The 13150-nt window shown below is 38.6% G+C and overlaps 1 protein-coding gene across 1 annotated transcript in view; it reads left to right on the top strand.

Moving 5' to 3' along the window:
- TMEM245 (transmembrane protein 245) overlaps positions 1-11600 on the top strand; it is a 91729-nt gene extending 80129 nt beyond the window's left edge. The window contains exons 15-18 of the mRNA XM_065879930.1: positions 1200-1300; positions 2198-2372; positions 7363-7557; positions 11597-11600. Coding sequence (XP_065736002.1) covers positions 1200-1300; positions 2198-2372; positions 7363-7557; positions 11597-11600 — 475 coding nt within the window. The remainder of the gene's footprint in view (positions 1-1199; positions 1301-2197; positions 2373-7362; positions 7558-11596) is intronic.
- Positions 11601-13150: the final 1550 nt, after the last annotated feature.

Here is a 13150-nt window from a genome sequence, read left to right as displayed (position 1 = left end):
CTGTTCAGATCTTTTATATTTCCTGTGGGCTGTCTCCCTTACTTTAAGTCTTTTTGGTATCTCTTTAGCCTGTGTCCTTATTGTTAGAGAGCCTATGGCACTTTTTTCAGTGAAAGCTGCTGGTCAGTATGACAAGGTTTCACAATTTTGAGAGCCACTCTGTCCCCAAATGCATGTCTCAGAACCCTATGAAATGACTGAGTCGCTGGATTCCAGAGTTTGACTTACTCTCCCAGTACACTTCTTGGGATGCTTTGGAAAATCTTGGTGTGTTCTTTTGTGTGTACAGTGTTACGTTGCTGCCACCGTCTCTGCTTTTTTCAATCACAGACAGCTTTTCCTTCTCTCATGAGTATATAAGCGTGCGTCCCGTGCACCCCACAGGTTCCTGTTTTTTGTAACTTTGTGATACCTTGGGATAACTTAAGATTTGCTGCCTTCGTGCTCTCCCTGAGCAGTTCCTTATTTCTCCTCCTTATACAGTACTACCTTAATCTTCCAACTGAAAAGCAAAAATGAAGTACCTGAGATTGCGTATTTTCATTCCTATTAATCACGGAATATGTGTGTCTGTTTTTACACCTCTTGTATTTTCCTCTCTGATTTTACTTGGGAATTAATAAGATTTTTTGGTAAATTCTCACCCAATGACCTGCATTCTTTGATAGCATTTTTATAAGTTACTTTGTAGGTTGGGTCGCATGGTTTAAGATGTGTGGGAGCATTTTGTTAACGAGAAGAAGGACTGATGAAGTACCGGCTATAGTATTCCTCACTTGCTCTTCCCAAAGAGGGGGGCTGGCCACAGCCTGGATGTCTCCAAATTTAACTACATCCTAAGAAATAAGATATTCACACTTATTTTTCTTTCTCTTTATTTTGGTGGTGAGCGATCTGCTTTAGAAGTGAAGAGTTGATGAGTTATTTCAGTGAATAGGGTATTTTAAGGTGTTTTATTTCAGTTATCTTTTCATTAGAGAAATTTAAAGAACAGTTTAGTAAATCTATTTCAAGTTTTCAATACAAGATTTTTATGTTTCTCTGAAATAAAATGAAAAAAGCATTCTCAGGCCATTGGAAAAATTGACGCTATTATCAGATTTGGATAAAGTAGCCAGAAGCCTAGGAATATTGATTTTTCTGAGTCACAGTATGATACTGTGTTTATTTTCTTTCCCTTTTATCTTTGGACGTTCTAGAGGGGTGTTTGATGCTTCCCTCAAAATGGCTGGCTTCTACGGATTATACACCTGGCTGACTCATACTATATTTGGCATCAATATTGTCTTCATACCATCAGGTAACAACTGTATCATAACTTCTGCTGTCCTCTATTTAAGGAACATTAAGCCATTTTACATATACTGTCAGCTTCCTTAAATTTAAAATGCTAAATTTTGAGATCTAATCTAGTCCAGATTAGGAGCAGAAATATGATTTGGAATGTTTATTTATTGCTGTATCCCCAGTAGTTAAAACAATACCCAGCACATGGGAAGCACTGCATAAATAACAAATACTTATTTGTTAATTGATCATACTGTTCTGGAAAGGGATGAGTGTAAAGTAAGGTCCTTCAGTTAGCAGGGTTATTTTTGGTGTTTTTATTGAAATTACACTTCATTTTTATTAGAAAGAAGCAAGGTAAAGAATATATGTTCTTATCCGAGATTTAGAAACTAATTTCTCATTTGGCTTTGGAATCAGTACAAATATTTGACCAGTGCTCTATAGTTATATCATAGGACTGTACAGTTGTCCTTTGGTATCCCTGAGGGTATGGTTTCAGGACCCCCTGAGGATACCAAATTCTGTGGATGCTCAGGTCCTTTGGCCCTCTGTATTTGCAGGTTCCACATCTGAGGATATGGAGGGCCACCTGCATACGTATTAACTAACCATTGATTGAGAATAACAACTGTGGGACACTAAAATTTTGTTGCTTAAGAACAGATTCATGAAGTAAACACACACTTCAGAAAGATTTTCATGACCCAGTTTGAAGATCTTGGACCTCATTCAACTAGCAAATTCAGTTAAACAGGGCATATCATTCCCCTAAAATTTGAGTTTGTATTTGTTTAACTTGTTCTGGTGGAAATTTTTAAGTAGTAGGAGCTAGTGATTAGATTCTGCTGTCTTGTTATTGCTTTGCTGATGATGTTAAGTTGCTTTTTCTTCTTTTAATCTTTATTAGCTTTAGCAGCAATCCTTGGAGCAGTGCCATTTCTAGGCACATATTGGGCAGCAGTACCTGCAGTTCTAGACCTGTGGCTTACACAAGGCTTAGGATGCAAAGCCATCTTACTGTTGGTTTTTCATCTTTTGCCGACATACTTTGTAGATACTGCCATCTATTCTGATATATCAGGGTAAGTATTCCACAGAACTTCTGAAGTTGGTGATGAATCATATCCAGGAATTTCTTTGGCCCTTTTTTTTTTTTTTTTTTTTTTGCGGTACGCGGGCCTCTCACTGTTGTGGCCTCTCCCGTTGCGGAGCACAGGCTCCGGACGCGCGGGCTCAGCTGCCATGGCTCACGGGTCCAGCTGCTCCGCGGCATGTGGGATCTTCCCAGACCGGGGCACGAACCCGTGTCCCCTGCATCGGCAGGCGGACTCTCAACCACTGCGCCACCAGGGAAGCCCTCTTTGGCCTTTTTTAAGAAGATTTTGTTTTTTTCCTTTTGGGCATGGAAGAAAGGAGTGGTGGTAGGATTTTCAGTGAAGTAATCTTTTGTGATCCCACTGATATAATCAAAGTTTAATTTAATTACTATCGTTTGCAAGGTATGCTATTTTGTTATAAGTTTTATTTACAATACATGAGACTAAAAATTGTGAATAATCCTCTGGTTTAGTGACATTTAACCTAGGAAAAAAGTATTACTGTACATACTTCAAAATAAAAATATTTTTTTTGTTTTGCGGTACGCGGGCCTCTCACTGTTGTGGCCTCTCCCGTTGCGGAGGACAGGCTCCGGACGCGCAGGCCCAGCGGCCATGGCTCACGGGCCCAGCCGCTCCCCGGCATGTGGGATCTTCCCAGACCGGGGCACGAACCCGTGTCCCCTGCATTGGCAGGCGGACTCTCAACCACTGTGCCACCAGGGAAGCCCCAAAATAAAAATATTTTAAGTACGATAACAAGTTAGTAGTTATTTTCAGAACTTCTTTGCTTTCAGAGAAACACATTATTAGGTTGTAAGTTTGAGGATTTCCACGTAAAATGAAACCTCATCAAGTTCGTATCTGACAAGCAGTGATTTCTTACTTTAGATATTATAGTATGGTTCTATGATGAATGCAGATTAAATTGAAGGCAGAAGCCAAACTTTGGCAATATAATAAATATCTGTTTTTGTAGGTTTTGATGTCTCTTAGAAATTGCGTTCAGTAAATCAAGCTGATTCTCATTTAGTCGCATATCCAGATTAACATTGCTTATTACAATCTAGGATGTGACAAATACTGAATTTTATTTAGCTACTCAAATTCAGAATATGGCCCACTGAAACTATCATAATAGCTAATATTTTAAATTTTCTTTAAGTAAAACTCATCACAATAAGCGTAGATAGGGTCTAAGTTTACAGGAAGAGGACCCTTCAGTCAATTTGAAATTATGAAGAGACCAGTCATATGCTACCTTGTTTTCTCTCTAGTAAGTTAAAATAGAAAATAAATGATATAGAACAACTAAGAAGCCCCAAAGTTTCAGAGCAACAAGAAACAAGCAACTCCATAAGCAAGCCTTAGGGGAACTTTTTTGCCTAAAACTTAAAGATAACAGGAGAACTTCATAGTGAGCTTAACTAACATTTAATAGTTGAAATTTAAACCATAAGAGTAGTTACATGATTTATAGTTAAGTGTTTTCATTTCTTTAAACTTTGCTGCAAATTTTATATCAGGGTTTTTAGCTAGAATTTAAGACTTAGATATAGTTCTATCTTAATAATGAAGTAACACCTTATTTAACCAACATCATTAGGAAATGAAAACTTTTACGTAACTTGCTTTATTTTATTTTGTAATAAATTAAGCTTTTATTTAAAAGCTCCCACACTTTTTTTTTTTTTAAGCTTTAAGCATTTTTGATAAAAATTTTCCTTACATGTATTGTTTAGGGAAAATGCTTGCTTACATAGTGTAACATGGAATATTGCCCTAAATCCTTTTTGGAATGAAGAAGACAAATAAATTACAAATATAATTTATTGGTTTCCTGAAGACTAGCTCACCTTAAATGTTACTGAATTGTAATACAGTACAGGATATCCTTCCAAGGTATTTAGTTATTTTCCCTTCACTAAATTGTTCTAATCATCTGTGTTTAGAAACTAGAAACAAACAAAATATACCTTATTTCTAAGTCCCTCTTATGTCAGTGGTCATATGTTATTATCAGTGTGCTGTGCTGCTGTAATCTACAGGTATGCCTCACTTTATTGTACTTCACTTTAGTGCGCTTTGCAGATATTGCTTTTTTTTTTTTTTTAAACAAATTGAAGGTTTGTGGCAACGCTGTGTTGAGCAAGTCTATTGACACCATTTTTCCAACAGCATTTGCTCACTTTGTGTCTCTGTGTCATTTTGGTAATTCTTGCAATAGTTCAGACTTTTTTATTATCATGTTTTTTATGATGATCTGTGATCAGTGATCTTTGATGTTACTATTGTAATTGTATTGGGGTGCTATGAACTACACCCATATAAGATGGCAGACTTAATTGATAAATGTTGTATGTGTTTTGACTGCTCCACCAACCAGCCGTTCACTTATCTTCTCCCTCTCGTTGGGTCTCCCTAGTCCCTGAGATACAGCAATATTGAAATAAGGCCAATTAATACCCTTACAGTGGCCTCTAAGTGTTCAAGTGAAAGGAAGAGTCAGACATCTCTCACTTAAATCAAAGGCTAGAAATGATTAAACTTAGTGAAGAAGGTATGTTGAAAGCTAGGCCTCTTGAGTCAGTTAGCCAAGTTGTGAATGTAAAGGACAAGTTCTTGAAGGAAGTAAAAAGTGCTATTCCAGTGAACACACACATGGTAAGAAAGCAAAACAGCCTTTTTGCTGATACGGAGAAGGTTTTGGTATTCTGGATGGAAGATCAGACCAGCCACAACATTCCCTTAAGCCAGAGCCTAATCTGGAGAAAGACCCTAACTCTTCTCAACCCTGTGAAGGCTGTGAGGGGTGAGGAAGCTGCAGAAGAAACGTTTGAAGCTAGCAGAGGTTGGTTCGTAAGGTTTAAGGAAAGAAGCTGTCTCCAGAACATAAAAGTGCAAGGTGAAGCAGCAAGTGCTGATGTAGAAGCTGCGGCAAGTTATCCAGAAGGTCTAGCTAAAGAGAAATAAAGAAAGTGGCTACATTAAACAGATTTTCAATGTAGACGAAACAACTTTCTCTTGGAAAAAGATGCCACCTAGGACTTTCAACGCCTGGCTTCAAAGCTTGAAAGGACAGGCTGGCTCTATTGCTAGGGGCTAATGCAGCTGGTGACTTTAAATTGAAGCCAGTGCTCATTTACCATTCCAAAAATCCCAGGGCCCTTAAGAATTGTGCTAAATCTGCTCTGCCTGTGCTCGAGAAATGAAACAACAAAACCTCGATAACAGCACATCTATTTGCAACATGGTTTACTGAATATCTTAAGCCTACTCTTGAGACCTACTGGTCAGAAAAAAATGATTCCTTTCAAAATACTTTGGCTTATTTGACAATGTACCCAGTCACCCAAGACCTCTGATAGAGATGTGCAATGAGGTTAATGCTGTTTTCATGCCTGTAATACAACATCCATTCTGCAGCCTGTGGTTCAAGGAGTAATTTCAACTTTCAAGTCTTATTATATAAGACTTGACCCGGATCCTCTGATGGATCCGGGTAAAGTCAATTGAAAACCTTCTGGAAAGCATTCAGCATTCTAGATGCCATTAAGAACACTCGTATTTCATGGGAAGAGGTCAAAATATCAACATTAACAGAAGTTTGGAAGAAGTTGATTCCAACCCTCATGGATAACTTTGAGGGGTTCAAGACTTCAGTGGAAGAAGTAACTGCAGATGTGGTGGAAATAGCAAGAGAACTAGATTTAGAAGTGGAGTCTGAAGATGTAACTGAATTACTGCAGTCTCGTGATAAAACTTTAATTTTCTTTGCTTATGGATAAGCCAAGAAAGTGGCTTCTTGTGATGAAATCTACTTCTGGTAAAGATGCTATGAAGATTGTTGAAATGGCAACAAAGGATCTAGTGTATTACATAAACTTGGTTGATAAAGCAGAAGCAGGGTTTGAAAGGATTAACTTCCATATTGAAAGAAGTTCTGTGGTGGGTAAAATGCTCTCAAACAGCATTGCGTGCTACAGAAAAATCATCTATGAAAGGAAGAGTCAGTGGATGCAGCAAAACTTCATTGTTGTCTTGTTTTGAGAAATTGCCACAGCTGCCCCTGCTGTCAGCAACCAATCACGCTGATCAGTCAGCGGCCGTCACTATCGAGACAAGACTCGCAAAAAGATTACAGTTTGCTGAAGGCTTACATGATAGTTAGCATTTTTACCAATCAGGTATTTTTAAATTAATGTATATACATTTTTTTAGACGTAATGCTATTGTGTACTTAAAAGACTACAGTACAGTGTGAACATAATTTTTATATACTCTGGGAAACCAGAAATTTCGTGTGGCTCACTTTATTGTGAGATTTGGCTTTATTATGGTGGTCTGGAACCAAACCTGCAGTATCTCTGAGGTCTGCCTGTGTCTTATTTCATTCCAGTTATGTAAGTGATACTGTGATAAGCTGGAAGACAGTTATGACTCTCCTATGAAATAAAAATCTTGGGCTTTTTATCAAATATTTTCCTCATGAGGCCTTTTATCACTACCTGTGTTAAAATCTGTATTTTAAGAGGTTGCTAGAAGTCTAACTTATGAATAACAGGGATGTCATTGTATTGTTATCATCTTTATAAAAAAAGCATATCAGTTGAACTACACACTTAATTGTGCCCACTTAAATTTTCTAGATGGAGGTAAACCTAACAGGTAGATTATATAACGAGTCCTAAGCTGACATTAACCCACCTCAGACAGCCCTGTAATGGTACCTGTTAACATTGCTGACTTCACTCCTTCAGTTGCTGGGCCTATAAAAAGGCAAACGTCACACATGTAGGCAAGAAAATTTTTGCATCTTGTTATCTGCATTGAGGTAATCTGAAGAAAGCTGATAATGCAATCAAAAGGCAGGTGTATTACAGAATGAACATTGTGTTAGAGAATGTATTTCCAACTTACTCCAAGGTTTATGTTTGTTAAAAGTCATGAGTAATCTGTGTGCTCTTTATTCTAGAGGTGGCCATCCTTACTTGACAGGCTTGGCAGTGGCTGGTGGAGCATACTACCTGGGCCTGGAAGGAGCAATCATTGGGCCCATCCTTCTCTGCATACTTGTGGTCGCTTCCAATATCTATAGTGCTATGTTAATGAGTCCCACGAATTCAGTACCCACACCAAACCAGACCCCGTGGCCTGTTCAGACTCAGCGGTGAGTTACAGCAGAATGATCATAAACTGTGTATGAAATTGAACTAACCTGTCTCATTATTTTTCACCTGCATACAGTCTGCTAGGATACAGAGTATTTCAGTTCCTCTGCTCTACTAAAGATTGAAGACACTAAGTAAATAGAAATCATTTGCATGTAGACTTTTGGGTTTCACATATCAGGAACATTTAAAAACCGATTGGGTCAGAACTGTTAATGTCACGAAAAACCAAAAATAAATAAATTTTAAAAGACCCTTTTGAGACAGTGGTATACTAGATTGAAGGAGACTTAGGAAATAGGACAACCAAATGCAGTGCATGGGTCCATGACAGAATCCTGGATTGGGGAATGGAGAGAATCTGTAAAGAACATTTCTGAAGCAGTTAGAGAAATTGATTATGGACCATATGTGAAATAATATTATATTGATATTAAATTTCTTAGGTCTGACAGTGATACTTCGGTTATGTAGCAGAATATCCTTTAGGGATGAGATGTCAAACTGAGAGGGAGAAAATGACTGTAGCAAAATGTTCACGACTGGTGAATCTAGATGAAGGACAGACATATGGCTGTTAATTGTACTATTTCAAAATTTCTGCAGGTTTATTTATATGCTATTAATTTATATATATTTATATACTGTAGTATTCCAGTGTGTAAATATACCACAATTTATTTATTCATTGTAGTATTGATGGACATTTGGGTAGTGTCCAGTTTAGGAATGTTATGAATCAGGCTGCTATGAACTTTCTGGTACATGGCTTTTGGTGAACAAGAGTACTTACTTCAGGTGCGTATACACCAGCAGAGGAATGGCTGGGACTACATCTGGTTTAACTTTAGTGGATACTTGCAAAACAGTTTTTCTATGTGGCTGTACCAGAAATTACATTTTAACAACAGAAAAGTAAGAAGGACTTTTAATGAAAAACGAAGTCTCAGAATACAGGATTTTAACTTTCCAGAGACCATACTGCATTTGCCCTTTTTATTTTCAGTTGGAAAATAATTTTTTTGTTGCATATTCTAGTGTAATTAAGGAGTCATTAACAGGTTGGTTCTGAAAATGTATTTAGTGAAACTGTATTTTTATTTGAAATTCTTCTAAAATGTTCTGCTTATTTCATTTTAAGTGTTGTATTTTGTGAAGAAAGACATAGTCCTTTAACCCAAAACAAGTAGAATAACGTTTCTGAGTTAGAGCTAGTCGGTCAAAGGGCCATCTTAGTTAATTCTAGGCACTTATTCGATGGCAGTGAAATATCAGTTTCCTGAAGAAGAATGAAAAGAAGAAGTACTTAGAGGTTTTAACAAAGACATCACCAGTTTGGGGGTGGTTACACTATGATATCCTTTCCTGCCTTTGCTCTTAAAGGCAGGTACTGGGTTCCTGAGAAGTCAGTGGACAGTTACCTGAAAGCAGTAGAGAGCATTTGCTGAGTGGATACCATATTCCTTGGGCTCACGGAACAAGAAGTAAAAAGAAAATTGGTTGATCAATATTTTGCTGTTATTTTAGAAAAAGACTTCTGATGATTCCAGGTTGGTAGAGCAAGAGTTCGTTTCTAAGGTGAAACAAAAGAAGCTAATATGAATCCTTCTAGAGGCGAGTGACCCCTTTCCCCTGGTCCCCTTCTGAAAGCAGAATGTTGTTAATTAAGTGGTATGGGGGTTTGAAAAAATAATGTAAGGACCGATATAGCTGTAATCTTTTTCCTTCGAAGTTATGGATGTATATAATTTAAGAGAGTCAGAAATTTCTATAAAGCTTGTGAAAAAGAGCAGTCCTTTGCCTTCTCCCTGCCCCTTCCTTTCCTCTCTAAGAGGAACCACTTTCGACTCTATCTGATGTTTACCTCCATATCTTGAAATTGTGTTTATTTCTTGATTTTTTTTCATGTATTGGCACTGTTTACTTCCCACTTGGAAAGTGAGAAATTATCTCTTTTACTAACCATCCGCCCGATATTACTAAACTGTGATACCGGTTAGATCAGTATTCAGTGTTCACATTATTATGGCTCTGTAAATGACATTCATATTTAAGCCTTCTTGTATATTGTCTATAGTTCCTTACCTATACAACATTTTGCTTTCCTTTGTGTTATAAAGATACCATTTTTTATTTGCTTGTTTTCTGTGAACTTATAATTAGTCCAATGCCAGGCTTTGCACCAGGTATTTACCTCTCCTCTCACTCAGCGTGCTGAGTTGTGTCTGCTTTGCTATAAGTGTTATCTTCCTGAAGAAGTAGCTCCTGGATTGTTCTGATCTGCTCCAGCAGAGCTGTACAGCTGTCACCCTGGGGATTCCCTCAGCTCTCCCCTCTGTTGGAATCCTTATTTCCCATATGATTTCCCAATATTGTTTTCTTTCTTGATTTATTCCTGCTTTTTGTTGGAGCACATCCTCCTGTAGATTTTTGGGAAAGAATGCATGGGAGATAAATTTGGGGGACGATACATGTCTGAAAAGGCTTCTAAAGTCATACTTACTCAATAGTTTGCCTGGGTAGAGAATTCTATGTTTAAAATTTTTTCCCTTTAGAACTAACTTTATTTCTTGTTTTCTAGCTTTCACGGTTGTTAAAATTCTGAAGCCTTTCTGGTTCCTGATTCTTTGTAATTTAACTGTTTGAAAACCCATAGGATCTTTTTTGTTGTTTTTAATCTACTTTGTTGTTGTTGTTCCAGTTGGCACTTGTGTCAAGTGCCTTTGTGACCTTTAAAACTGGAAATTTATGTTCTGTGCTTCTGAAATTTTTCTTCAGTTATTCTATTAATGATTTCCTTCTCTCCCTTTCAAAACTACTTTTATTTTGGTGCTGACCCGCATACACTGTTCATATCATTTTTTAACCTTTTCTCTGATGTTCTTCTGGTTCTTTTTGGCTCCCATTTTCTGGGTGATTTCTCCAACTTTATCTTCTAACACCTTCTTAGAGGTCTCCATTTCTGCTATCATATTTTTGGGGGGTCTGGTTTATTGAGGTATTATTTGTATAAATAAAATTTATCTTTTTTGGCATATAGGTCTGTGTTACTTTTCGATGATACATAACAAATTTCCACTAACTTAGTGGCTTAAAAAAACATACATTTATATTAAAGTCCATGAGTCAGGAGTACAGTCATAATTCAGCTGGGTCTTCTACTTAGGATCTGCCAAAGCTGTGGTCAAGGTGTAAGCTTGGGCTGGGATTTCATCTGCAGATTGGGGAGCCCTCTTCCAAGCTTGCCTGTTGTTGGCAGAATTCCTTTGCTTGCAGTTGTAGAACTGAGGCTTGTAGCTTCTAGAGGTTGCCCCTTTCCATAGGCATTTCATAACACGATGCTTGCTTCTTCAAGGCCAGCAGGAGAGTATTTTTCTGACTTCTGTCTGACTGCTAAGACCCTTTTGTAAAGGGCTCACCTGATTAGACCTAGCCCACTGAACATATTGCCATTTTGATTAAAGTCAATTGCTCAGGGACCTTGATTACATCTGTAATATCCCTTCATCTTCACCATATTAACACAACATAATCACAATAGCAGGTATCGGATATTTTTGACTACTGGCTTATGTTAAGAGTGAACTACTCAGGATCTGTGGGTTGGTTGTTATGTGTACATTATGGTATTATTATCTGTGGGTTGGTTATTATATTGCCATAATATAACCTGCCAGGACCATTGTCTTGTGCAACCCTTGATGTCAGTGCTTTTTGGTTTTCCCTTTGGGGCTGCTAAATTCCTCAGAGAAAGATCTTTTAATCTCCTGCCCAGAGTTTGACAGCTTGGTCTTACTGCTTTTTAAACACACTTCAAAGCAGCCCTTCTGTGTTTAGTCCCACCTTCAACCCCACTTCCAAAGTTACTTGATATCACCAATTCCTGAGCCTTATGGGCAATTTTGCTCAATAACTCCTGGCTTAGGATTCAGCTTTTTAGGTTATGCTGGGTCATAGCAGTTGTTCATCTCCTTTCCATCTTCTAAAAATTTGTTGCTCTTAACCTCTTACGTTCTTTTTTTTCTCCTCTTTTTTCAGGTAGGTTTATGCATTTAAAAAAACACTTTTTACTGGCATTCTAATGGGGTTTTGAGAAGGCCTGAAGGAACTATGTGTTCAACACAGCACTTTCTAGTGGAAAGTCTAAATGACCTCTTAAATAGTAACAAACAACAACCACTGACATTTATTGGGACTCAGCATGCCAAGTTCTGTGATAAAACTTTACCTGCGTTGTCTTATTTTACTTAATCTGTCTGGTGTTTTCATGTGAGGTAGGAAAGATTGTTTTCCATATTTTATAAATGAAGAAATCAGGGCTTAGGGAGGTTAACTTGCCTCTAGTCACATAGTAATAAGCAGGTGAGCTGGTGTGTTACAACTAAAGATTTTTCTTTTCCTTAATCATCTCCCCCCTCCACCCCCCACAAGATAAAACATTCTCCTCTGTTTCCTTCCTCAGTAGATGTTACCCTCTAATTATATGTGCCAGTGTGAGGTCATCCTTATGACTTTCCATCTCCTCAGTAACCATCTATACCAAGTCCTATCAGTTTTATCTCAAATCCGTCCTTTCCCCTTTTTCTCCAGTTCCACCTGCCCTGAGCCCAGCTGTTAGGTTTCTCACCTGGACTGCTGCAGGCATCTCAGTCTCCCAGCCGGTCTCTCAGTGTCCACTCTTACTGTCCTCCAGTCCCTTTTCCATACTGCAGCGGATGTTTTCTTTTCAGAATGGAGGCAAATCTGGTTGTGCTTACCAAAACTGGCCTCCCATTGTTCTTACAGGGAAGATCAAAATCCTTCCAAGGCCCTACATGATCTACCTGTGCCTGCTTCACGAATTCTGAAACACTTTCCCCTGTCTGAGCTGCAGCCACATTGGCTTTGTGTCAGGGCCTCAGTGACACCAGCTCCATTCAAACTCTAGGACTTCAAACACGCTGCTTTCTCTGTCTGGACACTCTCCCCCTCCCCCATCTTTCCTTGCCTAGTTAACTCCTAATCATTCTTCAGATCGCAGCTCAAGTGTCAGTTCATGGGAGCAGCTTTCCCCACCCCCAAGATCAGGTTACGTCCTTCTGCTAGTTTAATGCTCTTACAGATAGCACCTTGTACCTTTCCTTTCTCCTACGACTTTCACTTATACACTTGATTCTTTGTCTTTTCCCGCTTGACTGTGGTTGCTGTTACTGCGGGGTCATGTCCATGTTAGTTACTGGTGTATCCACCGCACCTGTCAACCTTGGAAAGTGCTCTCTTCCTAGTTGAAGGAATGAATGGGCTGTGAGGGAATAGTCTCTACAGAGGCATGAGCTGTGGAAGGGTTCGGCTTGTCTTAGGAACTCTCGGTGTGAGAATGGAGGGTGGATTGTTCATTCCATTAGGCAGATATACCTTCTGATTGCAGATGGAGGCGCTGGTGGCTGAGAAGACCCATTTGCACGGCTGTTTCTGTGTACTGCCATGTATCTTCAGATGGATGAATGACTATCCACCTAAGGAAAGATGAAGGAGGGTGGACCCCTTTTCTCTGCTTCTCACTGTTGATCGTGGTGGTTGCACTATTTCACAAGGGTGAATGTCGCAGACACA

This window comes from Phocoena phocoena, chromosome 6 (genome assembly GCF_963924675.1).
Source record: "Phocoena phocoena chromosome 6, mPhoPho1.1, whole genome shotgun sequence".
In the NCBI taxonomy this organism is placed as follows: Eukaryota; Metazoa; Chordata; class Mammalia; order Artiodactyla; family Phocoenidae; genus Phocoena; species Phocoena phocoena.
Note: the sequence above shows the minus strand (reverse complement) of the source record. Positions and strands in the feature narration are given on the sequence as shown.